The sequence below is a fragment of the Pelodiscus sinensis genome, chromosome 22, assembly GCF_052426305.1.
Source record: "Pelodiscus sinensis isolate ZL-2025 chromosome 22, ASM5242630v1, whole genome shotgun sequence".
Lineage (NCBI taxonomy): Eukaryota > Metazoa > Chordata > Testudines > Trionychidae > Pelodiscus > Pelodiscus sinensis.
The window spans coordinates 26,875,113-26,899,275 of NC_143073.1; the positions used below are offsets into that span (position 1 = coordinate 26,875,113).

Sequence of the window (24,163 nt, forward strand, 5' to 3'; positions counted from 1 at the left end):
GGCCCGGCTGCACTGAGGGGGAGGACCCCAGGGGGCCGTGGCGGGGCGGAGGAGCCAAGGGCCCGGCTGCGCTGAGGGGGAGGACCCCAGGGGGCCGTGGCGGGGCGGAGGAGCCGAGGGGCCCGGCTGCGCTGAGGGGGAGGACCCCAGGGGGCCGTGGCGGGGCGGAGGAGCCGAGGGGCCCGGCTGCACTGAGGGGGAGGACCCCGGGGGGCCGTGGCGGGGCGGAGGAGCCGAGGGGCCCGGCTGCACTGAGGGGGAGGACCCCGGGGGGCCGTGGCGGGGCGGAGGAGCCGAGGGGCCCGGCTGCGCTGAGGGGGAGGACCCCAGGGGGCCGTGGCGGGGCGGAGGAGCCGAGGGGCCCGGCTGCGCTGAGGGGGAGGACCCCGGGGGGCCGTGGCGGGGCGGAGGAGCCGAGGGGCCCGGCTGCGCTGAGGGGGAGGACCCCAGGGGGCCGTGGCGGGGCGGAGGAGCCGAGGGGCCCGGCTGCGCTGAGGGGGAGGACCCCGGGGGGCCGTGGCGGGGCGGAGGAGCCGAGGGGCCCGGCTGCGCTGAGGGGGAGGACCCCGGGGGGCCGTGGTGGGGCGGAGGAGCCGAGGGGCCCGGCTGCACTGAGGGGGAGGACCCCGGGGGGCCGTGGTGGGGCGGAGGAGCCGAGGGGCCCGGCTGCGCTGAGGGGGAGGACCCCAGGGGGCCGTGGCGGGGCGGAGGAGCCGAGGGGCCCGGCTGCGCTGAGGGGGAGGACCCCGGGGGGCCGTGGCGGGGCGGAGGAGCCGAGGGGCCCAGCTGCACTGAGGGGGAGGACCCCGGGGGGCCGTGGCGGGGCGGAGGAGCTGAGGGGCCCGGCTGCACTGAGGGGGAGGACCCCAGGGGGCCGTGGCGGGGCGGAGGAGCTGAGGGGCCCGGCTGCACTGAGGGGGAGGACCCCAGGGGGCCGTGGCGGGGCGGAGGAGCCGAGGGGCCCGGCTGCACTGAGGGGGAGGACCCCGGGGGGCCGTGGCGGGGCGGAGGAGCCGAGGGGCCCGGCTGCACTGAGGGGGAGGACCCCAGGGGGCCGTGGCGGGGCGGAGGAGCCGAGGGGCCCGGCTGCACTGAGGGGGAGGACCCCAGGGGGCCGTGGCGGGGCGGAGGAGCTGAGGGGCCCGGCTGCACTGAGGGGGAGGACCCCAGGGGGCCGTGGCGGGGCGGAGGAGCCGAGGGGCCCAGCTGCACTGAGGGGGAGGACCCCGGGGGGCCGTGGCGGGGCGGAGGAGCCGAGGGGCCCGGCTGCACTGAGGGGGAGGACCCCGGGGGGCCGTGGCGGGGCGGAGGAGCCGAGGGGCCCGGCTGCACTGAGGGGGAGGACCCCGGGGGGCCGTGGCGGGGCGGAGGAGCTGAGGGGCCCGGCTGCACTGAGGGGGAGGACCCCAGGGGGCCGTGGCGGGGCGGAGGAGCCGAGGGGCCCAGCTGCACTGAGGGGGAGGACCCCGGGGGGCCGTGGCGGGGCGGAGGAGCCGAGGGGCCCGGCTGCACTGAGGGGGAGGACCCCAGGGGGCCGTGGCGGGGCGGAGGAGCCGAGGGGCCCGGCTGCACTGAGGGGGAGGACCCCAGGGGGCCGTGGCGGGGCGGAGGAGCCGAGGGGCCCGGCTGCACTGAGGGGGAGGACCCCAGGGGGCCGTGGCGGGGCGGAGGAGCCGAGGGGCCCGGCTGCACTGAGGGGGAGGACCCCAGGGGGCCGTGGCGGGGCGGAGGAGCCGAGGGGCCCGGCTGCGCTGAGGGGGAGGACCCCAGGGGGCCGTGGTGGGGCGGAGGAGCCGAGGGGCCCGGCTGCACTGAGGGGGAGGACCCCGGGGGGCCGTGGCGGGGCGGAGGAGCCGAGGGGCCCGGCTGCACTGAGGGGGAGGACCCCCGGGGGCCGTGGCGGGGCGGAGGAGCCGAGGGGCCCGGCTGCACTGAGGGGGAGGACCCCAGGGGGCCGTGGCGGGGCGGAGGAGCCAAGGGCCCGGCTGCGCTGAGGGGGAGGACCCCAGGGGGCCGTGGCGGGGCGGAGGAGCCGAGGGGCCCGGCTGCGCTGAGGGGGAGGACCCCAGGGGGCCGTGGCGGAGGAGCCGAGGGGCCCGGCTGCGCTGAGGGGGAGGACCCCGGGGGGCCGGGACGGACATGCACTTGGAGAAGCTCCTGCTGGCCCAGTGTAAGGACGTGGGGGACGTGGACGGGTTTCTGAGCCCCTTCGAGCAGGCCTGTGAACTGCCCCAGACCCCCAGCGGACCGGCTCCGGCAGCTCCCCCCTTGCTGGGTCAGGAGGCCGCAGGGGGCTCGACCAGCTGGAGGATCTGCAGCCGGGTGACTCCGAACGGGCCAAGCAGGCCCTGCCGCACAGTCCGGGCTGACCCCAGGAAAGTGCAGGGAAGGGCTACAGGGGCGCAGAAGTGGCCAGAGACCGTCTCAGACCTGGCCTCCCGCCTGGCGCCACGCTGCCGGGAGTGGGTGTTCGGGGGGGGCGGGAGCGCAGCGGCCCTGGTCAGGCTGATGGTCCCATGCAATGTGCCCGGCCGACCTGGCTGTGGCGGGCGCACAGGGATCCGGAGGGCTGTTCGGGGCGGCTGGTGGACGAGTTCACGGACAGCTGGTCCGGGTGTGAGGGAATCAGGCGGAGATCAGCTCGTGGCTGTGCCAGGGAGGGGTCCCAGGAGGGAGGCCCAGCAATCCTTCCCCCAGAGGGCCAGCCAGGGCCGGACCCATCGCACCTGACCGGCCATCGCTGGGGTCAGGGCCCCAGGCACCAGGACAGGCCCCACGGCCCAAGACCTCCTTGGAGGAGGAGCAGGCTCCTCCTGGGGGTCCGACCCTCGGGAGGCGGGTCTCTCCGTGTGCCGGGTGGGGGCGGGGCGGCTCGTACCCCTGCAGGTGGGTGGCAGGGCGGGGACGGGCCACTGGGACACGGGGCGGAGGTGACGCTGGCCCGGCCGAGGTCGTAGCCCAGACCACGTGGTGCCAACACCCAGCTGACCCTGAGGGGCACAGACGGGCCCATTCACGGTGCCCGTAGCCCGGGTGCCTCTGGAATGGGGGCTACGGAGGGCCTCAGGGAAGTGGGGGTGCACCAGCTGATGGGGGCGACCTAGAGGAGTGGCCAGACGGACCCCACAGGGCCCCGGCCACCAATCGTAGCCAGAGCAAGCGAGGGGCTCGTGGCCCCTGTTGTACTTAAAAGTGCCGCACGGGATCTGTCCACGGTTATTGGTAACACACATACAGCAGTCAACACTTATCATGTGCATATGATATAGCACCCCCCCCCACACGTACACCGACACCCCCCACATACACACACACATACACACCCGCACACACACACCCATACACACACTGACACCCCCCCCCACACGTACACCGACACCCCCCACATACACCCGCACACACACACCGACACCCCCCATACACCCCCACATCCCCCACATCCACACACACACACACACCGACACCCCCCCACACACCCCACATACACACACACACACACACACATACACCGACACCCCCCACATACACACACACATACACACCCGCACACACACACCCATACACACACTGACACCCCCCATACACCCCCACATCCCCCACATCCACACACACACACACACAACACCCCCCCCCACACACCCCACATACACACACACACACACACACATACACCGACACCCCCCACATACACACACACATACACACCCGCACACACACACCGACACCCCCCATACACCCCCACATCCCCCACATCCACACACACACACACACCGACACCCCCCCACACACCCCACATACACACACACACACACACACATACACCGACACCCCCCACATACACACACACATACACACCCGCACACACACACCGACACCCCCCATACACCCCCACATCCCCCACATCCACACACACACACACACCGACACCCCCCCACACCCCCCCCCCACACACACACATACACCGACACCCCCCACATACACACACACCGACACCCCCCATACACCCCCACATCCCCCACATCCACACACACACACACACCGACACCCCCCCACACACATACACCGACACCCCCCACATACACACACACATACACACCCGCACACACACACCGACACCCCCCCACACACCCCACATACACACACACACACACACACACACCGACACCCCCCACATACACACACACATACACACCCGCACACACACACCCATACACACACTGACACCCCCCATACACCCCCACATCCCCCACATACACACACACACACTGACACACACACACACCCCACATACACACACGCATACACACCCCACATACACACACACACACACACACACACTGACACCCCCACACACACCCATACACACCCACACCCACACACATACACCCCACATACACACACACCCATACACACACCCACACATACACAAACACATACACACTGACACCCCCACCCCCTCATACACCCACACCCACACATACACCGACACCCCCCCATACACACACACCCATACACCCATACACACACACACCCATACACCCCCCCCACACACACACACACTCCCTCTCACTGCACGGGCCGGGTGAGTTAGGTGGGGCAGGGGTGGAGCCGGGCTCCTGCCAATCCGGATCGCTGCTCCCGGGTTCCCTGCAAGACGCCTTCAGTCAACAGCGTCTTCCCCCTCCTGCACATCTCCCCCGTTAGCCACCACGTGCACCCGCATCGCCTGTGCGAGGCACCATGTGCACGTGCAGTTTGCCACGTGTGGGCCTTGGTCTGGGGGTGTCTCAGCGCGGCCACGTTCCCCTTCACAGAGGGCTTCCCAACGCAGGCCCTTGCTGCCGACTCCTAGGGCGGCCGTAGGTCCAGGCCACTTCACGGGTCCCATTGTTCGTCTCATAGTTCCGGGCTCTGGCTCCCACCCCTCGCCGACCTCCCCCAGGGCCAGGGGGCGGGGGCGGCCGTTCACCCCTCGCCCACGCAGCAGGACGGTGCGTGTAGCCAGAGGGGACGGAGCCTGCACAGGAGCAGGTGAGGAGACTCCAGCCGACACAGAAAAGGGCGGCTCGCTGCAGAGCTGCGGCTCCCTGCAAGGCTAAAGGGGCTGGGTACAAAGTTGAACTAAAGGTTTCAGTGAGACAGTGGTTAACACGGAGAGCAATGAGATGTATCCGCACCCCGCCCTGGGAGAGGGGCCCGGGGCCCCGGCCCAGCAGACAAGATGCCCCAGGGGGCCGGGCTCAGCAGGGCTGGGACTCCGGACCCAGGCAAGGGGGGGAACAGGTCCCAGCGGCTGAACTCCAGGCGGAGGTGCAGGCAGACCCCCCCTTGCAGACGCTGAGGGACCAGACTGGACTCGGCACAGCTCAGCCCCTCGGGGGAGGCTGCCGGGAGGGGTTCCTGTGGGGGAGGGGTTCCTGTCCGGGAACGGCTCCCCCAGGAAGGTGGGGACGTGGGGGGTCCAGTGGCAGCTGGTGGCTCCCCCAAAGCGTCACCCCAGGCTGCTGTACCTGGCCCATGGCGTCCCGGTCAGGGGATCCAGCGCACCCGGCTGAGGCTGCTCCAGGCCTCCTGCCGCCCGGGGATCTTTGCGCCGTGCAGCGGCACTGCCGGGCCTGCGACTCCTGCCAGGGGGCGGGACGCCCGAGACGGGGGGAAGCTGCCTCGAGGCGCCGGCCCATCGTAGAGGAGCCTTTCCAGAGGGTGGGGATGGATCTAGTGGGGCCAGGCCACCCAGACGGGGGAGAAATACGTCCTGGGAGCCGGGGATCTGGCTCCCGACTGCCCCGGGGCCGTGGCCCTGCCCTCTAGCGAGCAGACCCGGTGGCAGACGCGCCGCTGGCCCTGTTCAGCAGGGGGTTCCCCCAGGAGTCCTCACGGACCAGGGATCCCACTTCATGTCGGCCCCGCTCCGGTGCCTGTGGGAGACACACGGGGCCCGGCTCACCTGGACCCCAGCGTAGGGCGCCCGGCCCAGCGGGCTGGTGGGGAGGTTCCCGGGGACCCTGGCGCAGATGCTGGAGGCCTTTATGCTCCGGCACCCGCAGGACTGGGGCGAGTACCTGCCCCCCCTGCTCTCTGCACACAGGGAGGTGCCCCAAGAGTCCAGCAGGGTTCTCCCCATTGGATCCATGGTGCAGAATGGGGAGGGGCCCCCCGGGCTTACTGAGAGAGTTATGGGGGGGGGAGGGACGTCTTGGCCTTCCAGGAAAGGCTCCCTGGGCTCGTGGGCCCGGCCAGAGACCCTGGGCAGAGCCTGAGGGAGGCGGAAGGGCTGGTCCGACCACGGTGCACGGGGGCCAGGGGCTGGGCCAGGGGGAAGGGCCGGCGGGGCTGCACCGGGCCGGGGCTGGGCCAGGGGGAAGGGCCGGCAGGGCTGCACCGGGCCGGGGCTGGGCCAGGGGGAAGGGCCGGCGGGGCTGCACCGGGCCGGGGCTGGGCCAGGGGGAAGGGCTGGCGGGGCTGCACCGGGCCGGGGCTGGGCCAGGGGGAAGGGCCGGCGGGGCTGCACCGGGCCGGGGCTGGGCCAGGGGGAAGGGCCGGCAGGGCTGCACCGGGCCGGGGCTGGGCCAGGGGGAAGGGCCGGCGGGGCTGCACCGGGCCGGGGCTGGGCCAGGGGGAAGGGCTGGCGGGGCTGCACCGGGCCGGGGCTGGGCCAGGGGGAAGGGCTGGCGGGGCTGCACCGGGCCGGGGCTGGGCCAGGGGGAAGGGCCGGCGGGGCTGCACCGGGCCGGGGCTAGGCCTGGGGGAAGGGCCGGCGGGGCTGCACCGGGCCGGGGCTGGGCCAGGGGGAAGGGCCGGCGGGGCTGCACCGGGCCGGGGCTGGGCCAGGGGGAAGGGCCGGCGGGGCTGCACCGGGCCGGGGCTGGGCCAGGGGGAAGGGCCGGCGGGGCTGCACCGGGCCGGGGCTGGGCCAGGGGGAAGGGCCGGCGGGGCTGCACCGGGCCGGGGCTGGGCCAGGGGGAAGGGCCGGCGGGGCTGCACCGGGCCGGGGCTGGGCCAGGGGGAAGGGCCGGCGGGGCTGCACCGGGCCGGGGCTGGGCCAGGGGGAAGGGCCGGCGGGGCTGCACCGGGCCGGGGCTGGGCCAGGGGGAAGGGCCGGCGGGGCGGCACCGGGCCGGGGCTGGGCCAGGGGGAAGGGCCGGCGGGGCTGCACCGGGCCGGGGCTGGGCCAGGGGGAAGGGCCGGTGGGGCTGCACCGGGCCGGGGCTGGGCCAGGGGGAAGGGCCGGTGGGGCTGCACCGGGCCGGGGCTGGGCCAGGGGGAAGGGCCGGTGGGGCGGCACCGGGCCGGGGCTGGGCCAGGGGGAAGGGCCGGCGGGGCTGCACCGGGCCGGGGCTGGGCCAGGGGGAAGGGCCGGCGGGGCTGCACCGGGCCGGGGCTGGGCCAGGGGGAAGGGCCGGCGGGGCTGCACCGGGCCGGGGCTGGGCCAGGGGGAAGGGTGAGTCTCGGCTGGGCTGGGAGGAGAGAAGGGGCTTAGGGCAGGGAAGGGCGGAGCGGCCGGGTTCCCCCCTCCCCCCCGAGAGGAACGAGGCCGCCGGCCCTGGGCCCTGCGCTGACGTCGATCCGGCCGGCACCGTGTCCCTGGGACCCACAGACCTTCGGTGCCACCTGCCGCCTGAGATCGGGAACTCCCCCCCACCCCGTGACAATGTCACAGAAGGTTCCAGGACTGGAACGTTCGGGTGGGAAGGTTCCAGGTGTGGAACATTGGGGTGGGAAGGTTCCAGGACTGGAATGTTGGGGGTGTGAAGGTTCCAGGTGTGGAACATTGGGGTGGGAAGGTTCCAGGACTGGAATGTTGGGGGTGTGAAGGTTCCAGGTGTGGAACATTGGGGTGGGAAGGTTCCAGGACTATAACTTAGGGGTGTGAGGGTTCAAGGCTGGAAAGTTCTGCTGACAGAGTGATGGAGGAATCAAGGACTTTGGGGTGCCCCCTTCCTCAGCCAGTCGCTTGGCTCCTTGGCTGGTGCCCCCCGTTGTGCTCAGGGCCCAGATAACAGAGCAGCCTGGCAGGGAGAAGGGCGGCAGGGCGGCGATGGGGGGGCTGAGCGAGCCTCTCTCCTCATCAGCATGTAATGAGGTTGGAAGCAAGAGCCACTTAATGACGTTTCATGGAGGTTTAATTAGCGGCAGGTCTGCTGGGACAGCAGGCGAGAGGCAGCCCTGCCTGCCCTGCTTTCCCCAACCCCCAGGCCTCTCCCCTCTAGGGGGTGCCAGCCCCGATCCCGGCCAGCGCTGGGCACTAGCTGGCTCAGGGCCAGGGGCCAGGACATGGGGCCTGGCCCCGCAGGAGGTACCGGCTCCTATCTGGCCCCATCAGATGCTTGTCACTGGCCCACCTGTGATGGGGGTTCACCGGGACTTGCCCCCCTTCCCTGCCCCCAGCAGCGGTTTCCTCAAACTTCCCCCAGGCTCCGAAGGCAGCAAGCTGTGGGCCCCCCATTCCTGCAGCCTTGTGACCCCCCGACCCCACTCCCAGCCCCCTGAGGGGACAGTGTCCAGCCTCCCAGCGGGGACGCGAGGCTGACGGACAGCTCTGCCAATCGGCCAAATTGGGCGGGGGCGGGAGGCTGGGAGCAACCCAGAGACTGGGGGGCTCCAGTTGTGGGGCTGAAGGGGGCTGGGGGGAGGGAGTGGCGTTCAGCCCTGCCTCCGTATCCCCCTCGGTCTCCCCATCCCAGCTCAGCTTGGGGCTGTGGCGCTGCGAACTTCCCCCAGCAGTGCCCTGCCAGGGTTGGGACTGAGTATTAGCAGGTGAATGCGGTGTAGTGGGATAGAGGGGCGGGCGGGGGGCAGGACTCCTGGGTTCTTTGCAATTCCCTTCCTTTTGCCTTTTTCTCCATCTCTGCCCACGCGGCTGGTGTGTGCGTGTTCACATGTGTGCGCGTGTGTTCACACAGGTGCGCAAGTTCATGCGTGCATGGGTGCACATGTATGTGTTTGTATGTACATGTTGATGCGTGTTCATGCATGTGCACACGGGTTTGGGTGTGTATTTTCACGCATACACAATTGCATGCACATGCGTGTTTTTGCGTGTGCGTGTGTGGGCTCATGCATGAGCGTCTTCGAGTACCGAATCCACCTCTCTCCTGATAGTTAATTCTCTCCCACGGTGAACCCGGGGGAGGGTCGGGAGTCCCCCAGGTCTCCCTCGACCCCTTAGCCATGTGCGGCCGTGACCTGGGTGCGGTGGGGGTGGGAGCAGATGGAGAGGAGGCAGTACGGAGGGCTGGCTGGTTGGAGCCAATGGCCCCCTGCTGCCCCACGTCGGATGGATGGGAGTGAGATGCTGCAGCGTTTCATTGTCTGACAAACTCCCGGGGGGGGGGGCATTTGAGTGATGTACGATGCCCCCAGGCCCCCCCCGCCCGCCAATCATTCACCAGCTGTTTTCTTTCCCCCTACACCTCCCTGGCTCCAGGCCTGCTCCCAGTGAATCCTCCGATTGCCGGTGAAATGCCGTGAGTCCCACGGCGCCCTCAGCAAGAAGAGAATGATTGTGGGGCCGACAATATGGGGTCTCTCACGTACTATGCCTCCTGGTGGGCCTCCGGGAGCGGAGAGCCCAGGGGAAAAGGCAGTGCCGCTGAGTGCACAAGGGCAGGGCAAGTGCCGCTGAGTGTGCGAGGGCAAAGGAAAAAGTAGGAGAGTGCGAGGGCAGGGGAAGAGGTAGGAGAGTTCGCGAGGGCAGGGGAAGGTGCTGCTGAGTGTGCGAGGGCAGGGGAAGGTGCTGCTGAGTGTGCGAGGGCAAAGGAAAAAGTAGGAGAGTGTGAGGGCAGGGGAAGGTGCTGCTGAGTGTGCGAGGGCAGGGGAAGAGATAGGAAAGTGTGCGAGGGCAGGGGAAGGTGCCGCAGAGAGCAGGCAAGTGTGCAGGCACAGACGTGCAAATGGGAGCTGTTCCCTGCCCTTCCCTGGCACTGGTGCCCTGCATGTCTGGCCCAGCTCAGGGCGAGGCCGGGTGGCACCCTTGCCCACAGTTCACCCCCATGCCTCGGTCTCCCCCCCAACTGAACCCCCCCCTCCCAGCCTCTGCTCCTGGCTCCAGTCTGGGAGGCCTGAGGAGTGGGGCGCAGCAGGTTTGGAGGTGGCGGGGAGAGGGGAGTCTGGGTGCATTCAATGCCCTCCCCCGCTCTCCCTCCTACTCGGGGGGGGGTGGCAGGTGCATTCCCCTGCCCCCTCCAGCCTCCCCCTCCCCCAAGACTGCAGCCCAGGGCGCCTGCCTGGATCCATAGGGCAGAGCAATGGGCCCCGGGCCTGCCCTTCTCCCCGGCTGCCCGGCCCTGCCTCCCCTTCAGCCTCCTCTGTCCCACATGCCTGCCACAGCCTGGGGGCGGGAGGGGGGCTCACTCCCACGGCAGCCCTGAGCTGGGTGCACCAGGGCTGGGTGTGAATGTTCACGAGGCCCTGCTGCCCTCTGGTGGGCAGCAGCTGACGTGCAGGTGCGGACTCAGCAGTGCGTGCGTGTGTGTACAAAGGCCCTCAGGTACATGCCGTGTGTGTCAGAGCCAGGGACCCTCTCGCGTGGCGGGTGCATGGGTCCATGCCAGGAGCTGTCGCACGCCGGGTGTGCGTGTGTCTGTGCTGCGGGCCCTGTCGCACGCCGGGTGTGCGTGTGTCTGTGCTGCGGGCCCTGTCGCACGCCGGGTGTGCGTGTATCTGTGCTGCGGGCCCTGTCGCACGCCGGGTGTGCGTGTGTCTGTGCTGCGGGCCCTGTCGCACGCCGGGTGTGCGTGTGTCTGTGCTGCGGGCCCTGTCGCACGCCGGGTGTGCGTGTGTCTGTGCTGCGGGCCCTGTCGCACGCCGTGTGTGTGTGCGTCTGTGCTGCGGGCCCTGTCGCACGCCGGGTGTGCGTGTGTCTCTGCTGCGGGCCCTGTCGCACGCCGGGTGTGCGTGTGTCTGTGCTGCGGGCCCTGTCGCACGCCGGGTGTGCGTGTGTCTGTGCTGCGGGCCTGTCGCACGCCGGGTGTGCGTGTGTCTGTGCTGCGGGCCCTGTCGCACGCCGGGTGTGTGTGTGTCTCTGTTGCGGGCCCTGTCGCACGCCGGGTGTGAGTGTGTCTGTGCTGCGGGCACTGTCGCACGCCGGGTGTGCGTGTGTCTGTGCTGCGGGCCCTGTCGCACGCCGGGTGTGCGTGTCTGTGCTGCGGGCCCTGTCGCACGCCGGGTGTGCGTGTGTCTGTGCTGCGGGCCCTGTCGCACGCCGGGTGTGTGTGTGTCTCTGCTGCGGGCCCTGTCGCACGCCGGGTGTGCGTGTGTCTGTGCTGCGGGCCCTGTCGCACGCCGGGTGTGCGTGTGTCTGTGCTGCGGGCCCTGTCGCACGCCAGGGGTGCGTGTGTCTGTGCTGCGGGCCCTGTCGCACGCCGTGTGTGTGTGTGTCTCTGCTGCGGGCCCTGTCGCACGCCGGGTGTGCGTGTATCTGTGCTACGGGCCCTGTCGCACGCCGGGTGTGCGTGTGTCTCTGCTGTGGGCCCTGTCGCACGCCGGGTGTGCGTGTGTCTGTGCTGCGGGCCCTGTCGCACGCCGGGTGTGCGTGTGTCTGTGCTGCGGGCCCTGTTGCATGCCGGGTGTGCGTGTGTCTGTGCTGCGGGCCCTGTTGCACGCCGGGTGTGTGTGTGTCTCTGCTGCGGGCCCTGTCGCACGCCGGGTGTGAGTGTGTCTGTGCTGCGGGCCCTGTCGCACGCCGGGTGTGCGTGTGTCTGTGCTGCGGGCCCTGTCGCACGCCGGGTGTGCGTGTGTCTGTGCTGCGGGCCCTGTCGCACGCCGGGTGTGCGTGTGTCTGTGCTGCGGGCCCTGTCGCACGCCGGGTGTGCGTGTGTCTGTGCTGCGGGCCCTGTCGCACGCCGGGTGTGCGTGTGTCTGTGCTGCGGGCCCTGTCGCACGCCGGGTGTGCGTGTGTCTGTGCTGCGGGCCCTGTCGCACGCCGGGTGTGCATGTGTCTGTGCTGCGGGCCCTGTTGCACGCCGGGTGTTTTCCTCGCTGTTCTCCTCCCCTGCAGTTTCCTCCCAGCTGCTTCCTGCTGCCCGCATCCCCCTGGCCCCCCCTTGTGCTCCTTCCCTCTCCTGGGGGGGGCTGGGAACTCCCCCTGCTCTGCCCCTCCCCCGTCACTCCTCACCCTCCCCAGCTGGGCACCATGCAGATGAGCCCCCCGCCATGGCGAGCCCGCCAGGTGGTGCCAGGTAGGGGTGGGGACGGGAGCCGGGGCAGGCTCCCTGCACAGACAGCCTGGCCCCTGGCACTGTTCACGGCCGGCCCGGCCCTACCCAGCAGGGGGAGCTGTGGGGCAGGGCTCCGGCTGTGGGGAGGGGCTGCCCATGTGGGGAGTGCACTGGCTTTGGGGGATGCTAGCTGTGGGGCACCGGCTGTCTGGGGCTGGCTATGTGGGGGGGGCTGGCTGTGAGGTGGGGGACTGGCTATGGGGGGGACTGGCTGTGAGGTGGGGGCTGGCTGTGAGGTGGGGGGCTGGCTATGGGGGGGACTGGCTGTGAGTGGGGGCTGGCCATGCGGGGACTGGCTATGGGGGGGACTGGCTGTGAGGTGGGGGCTGGCTATGGGGGGGCTGGCTGTGAATGGGGCTGGCCATGCGGGGGACTGGCTATGGGGGGGGCTGGCTGTGAGATGGGGGCTGGCTATGGTGGGGGCTGGCTGTGAGGTGGGGGCTGGCATGGGGGGGACTGGCTGTGAGGTGGGGGCTGGCTGTGAGGTGGGGGGCTGGCTATGGGGGGGACTGGCTGTGAGGTGGGGGCTGGCTATGGTGGGGGCTGGATGTGAGGTGGGGGGCTGGCTATGGGGGGCTGGCTGTGAGGTGGGGGCTGGCTATGGTGGGGGCTGGCCATGGGGGGGACTGGCTGTGAGGTGGGGGGCTGGCTATAGGGGGGTTGGCTGTGAGGTGGGGGCTGGCTATGGTGGGGGCTGGCCATGGGGGGGACTGGCTGTGAGGTGGGGGCTGGCCATGCGGGGGACTGGCTATGGGGGGGGCTGGCTGTGAGGTGGGGGGGTTGGCTGTGAGGTGGGGGCTGGCTATGAGGTGGGTGACTGGCTATGGGGGGGACTGGCTGTGTGGTGGGGGGCTGGCTATGGGGGGGACTGGCTGCGTGGTGGGGGCTGGCTGTGAGGTGGGGGACTGGCTATGGGGAGGACTGGCTGTGAGGTGGGGGCTGGCTGTGAGGTGGGGGACTGGCTATGGGGGGGACTGGCTGTGTGGTGGGGGGCTGGCTATGGGGGGGACTGGCTGTGTGGTGGGGGGCTGGCTGTGAGGTGGGGGACTGGCTATGGGGAGGACTGGCTGTGAGGTGGGGGCTGGCTGTGAGGTGGGGGACTGGCTATGGGGGGGACTGGCTGCGTGGTGGGGGCTGGCTGTGAGGTGGGGGGCTGGCTGTGAGGTGGGGGCTGGCTATGGGGGGGACTGGCTGTGTGGTGGGGGGGTGGCTGTGAGGTGGGGGCTGGCTATGGGGGGGGACTGGCTGTGAGGTGGGGGCTGGCTGTGAGGTGGGGGCTGGCTATGGGGGGACTGGCTGTGTGGTGGGGGGGTGGCTGTGAGGTGGGGGGCTGGCTATGGGGGGGGCTGGCTGTGAGGTGGGGGCTGGCTGTGAGGTGGGGGGCTGGCTATGGGGGGGGCTGGCTGTGAGGTGGAGGCTGGCTATGGGGGGGACTGGCTGTGTGGTGGGGGGGTGGCTGTGAGGTGGGGGCTGGCTATGGGGGGGGCTGGCTGTGTGGTGGGGGGTGGCTGTGAGGTGGGGCTGGCTATGGGGGGGGGCTGGCTGTGTGGTGGGGGGGTGGCTGTGAGGTGGGGGCTGGCTATGGGGGGGACTGGCTGTGTGGTGGGGGGGTGGCTGTGAGGTGGGGGCTGGCTATGGGGGGGGGCTGGCTGTGTGGTGGGGGGGTGGCTGTGAGGTGGAGGCTGGCTATGGGGGGGGCTGGCTGTGTGGTGGTGGGGTGGCTGTGAGGTGGGAGGCTGGCTATGGGGGGGGCTGGCTGTGAGGTGGAGGCTGGCTATGGGGGGGGCTGGCTGTGAGGTGGGGGGCTGGCTATGGGGGGGACTGGCTGTGTGGTGGGGGGGTGGCTGTGAGGTGGGGGGCTGGCTATGGGGGGGCTGGCTGTGAGGTGGGGGGGTGGCTGTGAGGTGGGGGCTGGCTATGGGGGGGGCTGGCTGTGAGGTGGGGGCTGGCTGTGAGGTGGGCTGGCTGTGTGGTGGGGGGGTGGCTGTGAGGTGGGGGGCTGGCTGTGAGGTGGGGGCTGGCTGTGAGGTGGGGGCTGGCTATGGGGGGGACTGGCTGTGAGGTGGGGGCTGGCTGTGAGGTGGGGGCTGGCTATGGGGGGGACTGGCTGTGTGGTGGGGGACTGGCTGTGAGGTGGGGGCTGGCTATGGGGGGGACTGGCTGTGTGGTGGGGGGGTGGCTGTGAGGTGGGGGGCTGGCTATGGGGGGGGCTGGCTGTGAGGTGGGGGCTGGCTATGGGGGGGCTGGCTGTGAGGTGGGGGCTGGCTGTGAGGTGGGGGCTGGCCATGGGGGGGGCTGGCTGTGAGGTGGGGGCTGGCTATGGGGGGGGCTGGCTGTGAGGTGGGGGCTGGCTGTGAGGTGGGGGCTGGCTATGGGGGGGGCTGGCTGTGAGGTGGGGGGCTGGCTATGGGGGGGGCTGGCTATGAGGGGGTCTGGCTATGGGGGGGGCTGGCTGTGAGGTGGGGGCTGGCCATGGGGGGGCTGGCTGTGAGGTGGGGGGGTGGCTGTGAGGTGGGGGCTGGCTATGGGGGGGGCTGGCTGTGAGGTGGGGGGTGGCTGTGAGGTGGGGGCTGGCTATGGGGGGGGCTGGCTGTGAGGTGGGGGCTGGCTGTGAGGTGGGCTGGCTGTGTGGTGGGGGGGTGGCTGTGAGGTGGGGGCTGGCTGTGAGGTGGGGGCTGGCTGTGAGGTGGGGGGCTGGCTATGGGGGGGACTGGCTGTGAGGTGGGGGCTGGCTGTGAGGTGGGGGCTGGCTATGGGGGGGACTGGCTGTGAGGTGGGGGCTGGCTATGGGGGGGACTGGCTGTGTGGTGGGGGGGTGGCTGTGAGGTGGGGGGCTGGCTATGGGGGGGCTGGCTGTGAGGTGGGGGCTGGCTGTGAGGTGGGGGCTGGCTATGGGGGGGCTGGCTGTGAGGTGGGGGCTGGCTATGGGGGGGCTGGCTGTGAGGCGGGGGGCTGGCTATGGGGGGGGGCTGGCTGTGAGGTGGGGGCTGGCTATGGGGGGCTCTGGCTGGTTCCGGGGGGGTATTTTTAGCCTGGGTTTCAGTAAATTGGAGGCTGTTTTTAACCCAGCTAAAAATGCGAAAGGGAAACAAATAGGAGAAGTGAAAGTGCTGGCGGGGGGGGGGGGGGGGGGGGGCTCTGGCGGGCCCTGCCCCCCGGCCCGGGGCCGTGTTCTCTCTCACACCCGCACACACACGTGCGCACTCGGCAGGGCCCAGCCCCCACAGGGGCGACAGGCCCGTGTCAGGGCCGCGCTGCCCGGGGCTCAGGCTGGGCCCTGCGGGCGCGGTGGCAGGCGGTTCCTCAGGCCAGGGGCCGGCGGGGCAGGGCTGGGCCGCAGCCCCAGGGAGCCCCAGGGAGCAGAGCCGGATGGGGGGGGCTGGGGCCGCCCCAGCTAGGGAAGGGCACAGCTTGCGGGACGGGGCCCCCTGGAGCCCCCACCCTGTTGTGCCCCAGTCCCCCCATAACCCGCCCGTCCCTGCCCCCAGCACCCAGCCGCGGGCCCCTCCTCCCACTGTGACCTCCGGGCCCCACGGCTCAGCCCCCGGGATCCCCGGCACGGAGCCCCCCCCGCCTGGTGACTCAGTCCCTATGCAAATGAGGCAGCATGCAGCTCCTGGCAGCCCGGGGCTGCGGGCCGGGCAGGGCGCCCGGGGCCGGCCGGCGCGCGAGGACGGGCTGAGCGCGCCCGCCAGGAGGTAACCCCCGGGCCTCGGGGGCAGGGCGGGCCGGGGGCCGGGGCTTGGGGCACCCCACATGCGGGTCAGCGGGGCGGGGCTCTGCTGGGGGGGCCAGGCGGGAGACAGCCCAGGGCCCGTCCCCCCGGACAGTCCACTGCCGGACCCACCTCAGGGCTGGTGGCCCCTAAAGGGGGCAGGCCTCATGTCCCATTCCCTGCCCCCCCCCCCCCCACGCTCGGCCCCACCTGTCCCCCCACCTGCAGGCCCAGCTGCAGACCTGCCACCGCGGAGCCAGCGGGGCCCGGCACAGAAGGGACTGGGAGCCGGGACGCCTGGGTTCTCTCCTGGCTCTAGGAGGGGAGTGGGGCCCAGTGGTTAGGGGCGGGGGAGCCGGGACGCCTGGGTTCTCTCCTGGCTCTAGGAGGGGAGTGGGGCCCAGTGGTTAGGGGCGGGGGAGCCGGGACGCCTGGGTTCTCTCCTGGCTCTAGGAGGGGAGTGGGGCCCAGTGGTTAGGGGCGGGGGAGCCAGGACGCCTGGGTTCTCTCCTGGCTCTAGGAGGGGAGTGGGGCCCAGTGGTTAGGGGCGGGGGAGCCAGGACGCCTGGGTTCTCTCCTGGCTCTAGGAGGGGAGTGGGGCCCAGTGGTTAGGGGCGGGGGAGCCAGGACGCCTGGGTCCCATTCATCACTCCCCTTCTCTCTAGAAATAAGAATGTCTAAACCCCTGGAGCTGGAGAAGGTGCGAGTGGAGCTGCATGGGGAGCATACAGGTACTGCCGGCGCCCCAGCTACGGCTGCCCCCCGGCGCCCCGGCTACGGCTGCCCCCCGGCGCCCCGGCTACGGCTGCCCCCCTGGCGCCCCGGCTACGGCTGCCCCCTGGCGCCCCGGCTACGGCTGCCCCCTGGCGCCCCGGCTACGGCTGCCCCCCGGTGCCCCGGCTACAGCTGCCCCCCGGCGCCCCGGCTACGGCTGCCCCCCGGCGCCCCAGCTATGGCTGCCCTCCCTGGTGCTCCGGCTATGGCTGCCCCCCGGTGCCCCGGCTACGGCTGCCCCCTGGCGCCCCAGCTATGGCTGCCCACCGGCGCCCCAGCTACGGCTGCCCCCTGGCGCCCCAGCTATGGCTGCCCCCCGGTGCCCCAGCTATGGCTGCCCCCCGGCGCCCCGGCTACGGCTGCCCCCCGGCGCCCTGCTGGGGCTGCCCCCTGACCCCCTGCAGGGTCACTCAGCCAACCTGGGGGTGTCTCCCCCCAACGGAGCTGGCGAAGGGGGTCAGGAACGAGGCCCTTAGCAGGCCCTGCGGGTGCCCTGGTTGGGGGGGGGCAGTGTGAGGGTGCAGCCCTGGGGTGGGGGTTGTGAGGGTTTGATCCCTGCTGGGGGGGATAAAGGGTCATTTTCTCTCTTCTTCCAGACACAGAACGAAACGGCCCCGACACAAACCACCAGGTAAGTAAGGGGGGGGGGCGTGGGGAGAGTCTGGGGGGCAGTGCAGTGTTCGGGGGGAGGAGAGGCCGTGGGGGGGGGCGGTGCAGTGTCCGGGGGGAGGAGAGGCTGTGGGGGGGGGGGCGGTGCAGAGTCCAGGGGGAGGAGAGGCCGTGGGGGGCGGTGCAGGGTCCTGGGGCAGGAGAGGCCGCAGGGGGGGCGCTGCGGGGTCCGGGGGGAGGAGAGGCTGTGGGGGGGGGGCGGTGCAGAGTCCAGGGGGAGGGGAGGCCGTGGGGGGCGGTGCAGGGTCCTGGGGGAGGAGAGGCCATGGGGGGGGCGGTGCAGTGTCCAGGGGGAGGAGAGGCCGTGGGGGGGGGGCGGTGCAGGGTCCTGGGGCAGGAGAGGCCGCAGGGGGGGCGCTGTGGGGTCCGGGGGAGAGTCCGGGGGGGCCGTGCAGGTGGGGGGAGCGTGGGGGGGATACGAGGGCACGGAAACGTCCCCACCCCCCGCTGACTCGGGGCCTCCCGTCTGTGGCAGACCCAGCAGAGCAAAGTGGCTCCGTTCTCCCCGGCCCCCACCGGCCCCAGCCCCAAGGTGAGCGCCGCGCCTGGGGGGGGCGGGCCGTGCCGGTTCCCAGGGTTTCCAGCCCCCGCCGTTCCTGTTTTCGCGCGGTCGGCTGGCTGCGGGCGATGACTCAAGGGGTGGGGGTGGGGGGAAATCCCGGGGCCCCCGGGGCGGCAGCAAAACAGGAAGCGGCTCAGCGGGAGGGGGGAACGCAGGCGGGCGCCCCGCCCCCGGGCAGGGCCGCTGAACCCCTCGGAGATCCTCAGGCGCTGCCGATGCCCAGCCCTGCCCCCCGCCCGCCCCGGAGCCGAGCCAGGTCCGTGGGGGGGGCGGGGGGAGCAGCTCAGACTGGCCGAGGGCCACAAGTCCCCCCCTCCTACCCCTGACCTCCCTCTGACCCCACCAATCCCCCCTCTGAGCCCTGCCCCCTGCCAGACCTCTGCCCCTGAGCCCCCTCTCCTCTCCCCCAGATCAAGGCCGAGGACCCCCCAGCCCTGCCTCCAGCTCCAGCGCCCGGCCCCCCTGCCCAGCAGCCGCACCTGCCCCAGGCCCAGCTCATGTTAGCCGGCAGCCAGCTGGCCGGGGTGAGTGGGGGCCCTAGTGGGGGGAGCACGGGCCCTTTCCCCTTCAGGGCAAGGGCTCACTGGCTTGGGGGTGGGCAAGGAATGGGGGGTGGCCCCAGGGCGAGGGGCTGGGGAATGGGTCCCGGGCTTGTTCGGGGGGGGGTCCCAGGTGGGTTCCCGCGCACTGGTGGGGGGCGGGGGCTGCTTTGCTGCTCGCTGGCGCTGCTGGGGGGACGCGCTGGGACTAACCTGCTGCTTCCCCTCCCCCCGGCCCCCCGGCCCCCCAGCTGACGGCCCTGATGCCGGCCCAGCAGCAGCTCCTCCTGCAGCAGGCCCAGGCGCAGCTCCTGGCCGCGGCCGTGCAGCAATCCAGTGCGGCCGCTGCAGCTAACGCGGCAGCCAGCCAGCCGCTGGGGGGGGAGGCGCCCCAGAGCCAGCCGCAAACGCCGCAGCTTGCGCTGTCACAGCCCATCCAGCTCACTGCGCAGGTAAGGGACCGGGCACCGCGGGGCCGCGCTGCACTGGGCCTGGCATTGCTGCCTGGCACTGGCCACTGCGGGGCTGGCACTGGGCACTGCGGGGGTGTCACTGGGCACTGCGGGGCTGGCACTGGGCACTGCAGGGCTGGCACTGGGCACTGCGCGGGTGTCACTGGGCACTGCGGGGCTGGCACTGGGCACTGCGGGGCTGTCTCTGGGCACTGCGGGGCTGGCACTGGGCACTGCGGGGGTGTCACTGGGCACTGCAGGGCTGTCATGGCATCATTGCGGGGGTGTCCCTTCGCTCTGGGCACCATGGGGCCATCGCTGCACTGGGCACTGTGGGGGTGTCACTGCATCACTCTGGGCAGCACGAGGCGTCACTGCATTGTGCTTGACATTGCAGACACTCACTGCATCATTCGTTGCATGACGGGTCACTGTATTGTGCTGGGTGCTCAGCACAGTGGGGGACACTGCACCGGGCACTGCGGGAATCTGTGTGTGTGTCACTGCACCAAGCACTGCAGGAATCTGTGTGTCACTGCACTGGGCACTGCGGGAATCTGTGTGTCACTGCACCAAGTACTGTGGGAATCTGTGTGTGTCACTGCACCGGGCACTGCGGGATTCTGTGTGTCACTGCACCAAGTACTGCGGGAATCTGTGTGTGTCACTGCACTGAGCACTGCGGGAATCTGTGTGTCACTGCACCAAGTACTGCGGGAATCTGTGTGTGTCACTGCACTGAGCACTGTGGGAATCTGTGTCACTGCACCGGGCACTGCGGGAAACTGTGTGTCACTGCACCGAGTACTGCGGGAATCTGTGTGTCACTGCATCAGACACTGTGTGTGTGTGACTGCACCATGCGGGCCACCATAGGTGGGGGGAGCTGTCACTGGCCATGCACTGGGGCTGCGCTGAGGCTCTGGGCAGCACAGTGTGCTGGGCCCTGCCCCCCATCTGCCCCCTGACTCTCGCTCTGTCTCAGGACATCCAGCAGCTCCTTCAGCTCCAGCAGCTGGTACTTGTTCCCGGGCATCACCTCCAGCCGCCCACCCAGTTCCTGCTGCCACAGGCCCAGCAAGGACAGCAAGGTACGTCTCCCCAGCACCCTGCCCCCCAGCGCCCTGCCCCCCCAGCGTCCTGTCTCCCCAGCGTCCTGCCCCCCCAGCGCCCTGCCCCCCCAGCGCCCTGCCCCCCAGCGTCCTGCCCCCCTGCCCCCCTGCCCTGCCCCCCCAGCACCCTTCCCCCCAGCGTCCTGCCCCCCCATCACCCTGCCCTCCAGTGCCCTGCCCCCCAGTGCTCTGCCCCCAGCACCCTGCCCCCATCATCCTGTCTCCCCAGCGCCCTGCCCCCATCAACCTGCCCCCCAACGTTCTGTCTCCCCAGAGTTCTGCCCCCCAGCACCCTGCCCCCCATCACCCTGCCTCCCCAGTGCCCTGACCCCCCAGCACCCTGCCTTCCCAGCGCCCTGCCCCCCCAGCACCCTGCCCCCCCCCATCATCCTGCCTCCCCAGTGCCCTGCCCCCCAGCGCCCTGTCACCCCAGCACCATGCTCTGATTCACCCTTCCCCCCAGTGCCCTGCCGCCATACCCCGCCCCCCAGCACCCTGCCCCCCAGTACTCTGCCTCCTGTGCCTTGCCCCCCCAGCACCCTGACCCCTTGTGCCCGGGGGAGGGTCCCCGTCTGCCTGGCCCCCCACCCCCAGCAAGCCCTGGCGGGGGCGGGGCACCTGGCCTGACCCTCTCTCCTCCCCTGCAGGGCTGCTCCCGGCACCTAATCTCTTTCAGCTACCTCAGCAAAGCCCAGGGGGGCTCCTGTCGGCCCCCCCCCGCGCCGGGCTGCCCGCACAGGTGAGCCACGCAGCCGGCGGGAGGGCTCGCTCTGCCCCGTCCGTCTGTCCGTCTCCCCGCTCGTCCCTTCTCCGACCCCCTGTCCGTCCGTCTGTCCCTCCACCCGGTCCTCCCTTCTCCGACCCCCTGTCCGTTTGTCTGTCCGTCTCCCCATCCCCTGTCCATCTGTCCGTCCCTTCACCCGCTCGTCCCTTCTCTGACCCCCTGACCGTCCATCTGTCCGTCCCTCCACCTATTCGTCCGTTCTCCCACCCCTTGTCCGTCCATCTGTCCGTCTCCCCAGCCCCCGTCCGTCTTTTCACACCCCCCATCCATCCGTCTGTCTGTCCCTGTCTGTCCCTCCACCCCCATTCATCCATTCACCCACCCTCCATCCGTCCGGCTGTCCATCCCCATCCGTTACCCCCACCCCATCAGTTTGTCTGTCCATCCCCCCACCGCCCATCCATCCCTCTCTTCATCCATCTGTCAGTCCATCTCTGCAGCCCCCCATCCATCCGTCTGCCCATCCCTCCACCCCATTCAGCCATTCCCCCACCCCCTATCCGTCCATTCCTGTCCCTTCCCCCACCTCACATCCATCCGTCTGTCCATCCCTGTCCGTCCCTCCACCCCCATCCATCCGTCTGTCCGTCCCTGTCCATCCCTCCACCCCCATCCATCCGTCCATCTCCCATGCCATCTATCCAGCAGTCTGTCTGTCTGTCCGTCCCTTCACACTCCGTGCATGTCTCCCCCACACCATCCACCTGTCCCTCTGTCCATCCATCTGTCCCCCACTCAGCAGGGGGTGCAGGTCTGCTGGGTGCATGGATCCCCCTGTCTCCTGTCCCCCCCAGCCAGGGACTCGGCCGGGCCTCCCCGAGTCCCACCTCGCGCACCCCCAGCCCCCGAAATGCCTGGAGCCGCCGGCGCCGCCTGAGGAGCCCAGCGACCTGGAGGAACTGGAGCAGTTTGCCCGAACCTTCAAGCAGCGCCGCATCAAACTGGGCTTCACGCAGGTATGGCCCGGGGGGGAGCATGGCCTGGGGGGGTACAGTGGGGGGGGCTGGGCACCTGGGTCCTCCCGGCTGGGGGGAGGGGAGCGCGGCCTGGGGGGTACAGTGGGGGGGGCTGGGCACCTGGGTCCTCCCGGGTGGGGGGAGGGGAGCGCGGCCTGGGGGGGTACAGTGGGGGGGCTGGGCATCTGGGTCCTCCCGGCTGGGGGGAGGGGAGAGTGGCCTTGGGGGTACAGCAGGGGACGAGGGGGGGGGCTGGGCACCCGGACACCTGGGTCCTTCCTGGTTGGGGGAGGGGAGCACGGCCTGGGGGGTACAGTGGGGGAGACTGGGCACCTGAGTCCTCCCGGGTGGGGGGAGGGGAGCGCAGCCTGGAGGGTACAGCGAGGGAGGGAGGGCTGGGTACCTGGGTCCTCCCAGGTGGGGGGAGGGGAGCATGGTCTGGGGGGTACAGTGCGGGAGGGGGGGCTGGGCACCTGGGTCCTCCTGGGTGGGGGGAGGGGAGCACGGTCTGGGGGGTACAGCGGGGGGGCTGGGCACCCGGACACTTGGGTCCTCTCCCGGCTCTGATTGGGGAGTGGAGCCTAGTGGTTGGAGCAAGGGACTGGGCTCCGCTCTCTGGAGCTGCCTGGCCCTGCCACAGCCCAGGGAGGAGCCCCCAGGTCGGATGGGCGAGAGACGCCAAAGTGCGCCCAGACGCCTCCTCTTGGCCCTGCCAAAGGGCCCCACCCCAGCCAGAGCCTCACTGCCCTGCCCCTCTATCCTACCCCCCCCGAGCCCCTCGGTCCCGCCCCCGCCGTGGGCGTTTGGCCATGTGCCCGGGGAGCTGATGTGCTGCACAGAACAAAATTCATTGCGCACGCAGGTGAGGTACCAGGCGCTGGGAGGGGCGTGGGGCCTAGTGGTTACAACGGGAGGTGCAAACCAGGGGTCTCCCCTGGCTCTGGGATGGGGGGCAGCCCTTGGGGGGAGCCCGGGCTGTCTTGGAGGGGCCCTGCGGCTGACTCTGCCCCCTAGGGCGACGTGGGGCTGGCCATGGGGAAGCTGTACGGGAACGATTTCAGCCAGACGACCATCTCCCGCTTCGAGGCCCTGAACCTCAGCTTCAAGAACATGTGCAAGCTGAAACCGCTGCTGGAGAAATGGCTCAACGACGCCGGTGAGGGGCAGGGGGCTGGCTGGGCTCTGAGGGGCGGCACGGGGCAGGGAGAACCAGGAGGGGGGCAGGACGCAGGTCTCCCCACACTCCGAGAAGGGAGTAGGGCCCAGTGGTTAGAGCGGGACTGGGGGGCAGGACTCAGGTCTCCCCTGGCCCTGGGAAGGCAGTGGGGCCCAGTGGTTAGAGGAGGGTGGGGGGCAGGACTCAGGTCTCCCCCGGCCCTGGGAAGGCAGTAGGGCCCAGTGGTTAGAGCGGGACTGGGGGGCAGGACTCAGGTCTCCCCCGGCCCTGGGAAGGCAGTGGGGCCCAGTGGTTAGAGGAGGGTGGGGGGCAGGACTCAGGTCTCCCCCGGCCCTGGGAAGGCAGTGGGGCCCAGTGGTTAGAGGAGGGTGGGGGGCAGGACTCAGGTCTCCCCCGGCCCTGGGAAGGCAGTGGGGCCCAGTGGTTAGAGGAGGGTGGGGGGCAGGACTCAGGTCTCCCCCGGCCCTGGGAAGGCAGTGGGGCCCAGTGGTTAGAGGAGGGTGGGGGGCAGGCCTCAGGTCTCCCCCGGCCCTGGGAAGGCAGTGGGGCCCAGTGGTTAGAGGAGGGTGGGGGCAGGACTCAGGTCTCCCCCGGCCCTGGGAAGGCAGTGGGGCCCAGTGGTTAGAGGAGGGTGGGGGGCAGGACTCAGGTCTCCCCCGGCCCTGGGAAGGCAGTGGGGCCCAGTGGTTAGAGGAGGGTGGGGGGCAGGCCTCAGGTCTCCCCCGGCCCTGGGAAGGCAGTGGGGCCCAGTGGTTAGAGGAGGGTGGGGGGCAGGCCTCAGGTCTCCCCCGGCCCTGGGAAGGCAGTGGGGCCCAGTGGCAGGGGAGGGGGACGGTGGGGGTGGGGGTAGAAGCTGAGTGACCGGTCTGTGCCCCCCAGAGACCATGTCGGTGGACTCGACCCTCCCCAGCCCCAACCAGCTGAGCAGCCCCAGCCTGGGCTTTGACGGGCTGCCAGGCCGGCGCCGCAAGAAACGGACCAGCATCGAGACCAACGTGCGCTTTGCCCTGGAGAAGAGCTTTCTCGCGGTGAGCCCCCCATAGCTCCCTCAGGGCCCCCCGCTCCCCTCCGGAGAGACCCCCGCCCTGCGCCTCCTGGAGAGACCCCCGTCCTGCCCCCCTCCGGAGAGACCCCTGCCCTGCCCCCCTCCGGAGAGACCCCCGCCCTGCGCCTCCTGGAGAGACCCCCGCCCTGCCCCCCTCCGG

The 24,163-nt window shown here is 71.0% G+C and overlaps 1 protein-coding gene across 8 annotated transcripts in view; it reads left to right on the forward strand.

The window, feature by feature from the left end:
- POU2F2 (POU class 2 homeobox 2) overlaps positions 1-24,163 on the forward strand; it is a 62,944-nt gene that overhangs the window by 19,444 nt on the left and 19,337 nt on the right. The window contains exons 1-11 of one of the 8 annotated variants that reach the window (XM_089772315.1): positions 11,824-12,179; positions 16,599-16,664; positions 17,304-17,338; positions 17,852-17,908; positions 18,349-18,462; positions 18,729-18,929; positions 19,915-20,020; positions 20,689-20,780; positions 21,620-21,781; positions 22,796-22,937; positions 23,838-23,986. In XM_089772315.1, the coding sequence (XP_089628441.1) occupies positions 12,134-12,179; positions 16,599-16,664; positions 17,304-17,338; positions 17,852-17,908; positions 18,349-18,462; positions 18,729-18,929; positions 19,915-20,020; positions 20,689-20,780; positions 21,620-21,781; positions 22,796-22,937; positions 23,838-23,986 (1,170 nt within the window). In that variant the 5' untranslated portion in view covers positions 11,824-12,133. Of the gene's footprint in view, positions 1-11,823; positions 12,180-15,360; positions 15,917-16,598; positions 16,665-17,303; positions 17,339-17,851; positions 17,909-18,348; positions 18,463-18,728; positions 18,930-19,914; positions 20,021-20,688; positions 20,781-21,619; positions 21,782-22,795; positions 22,938-23,837; positions 23,987-24,163 lie in introns of those variants that run through there. The other 7 variants (XM_075916034.2, XM_075916041.2, XM_075916036.2 and 4 more) reach the window with 7 other exon arrangements.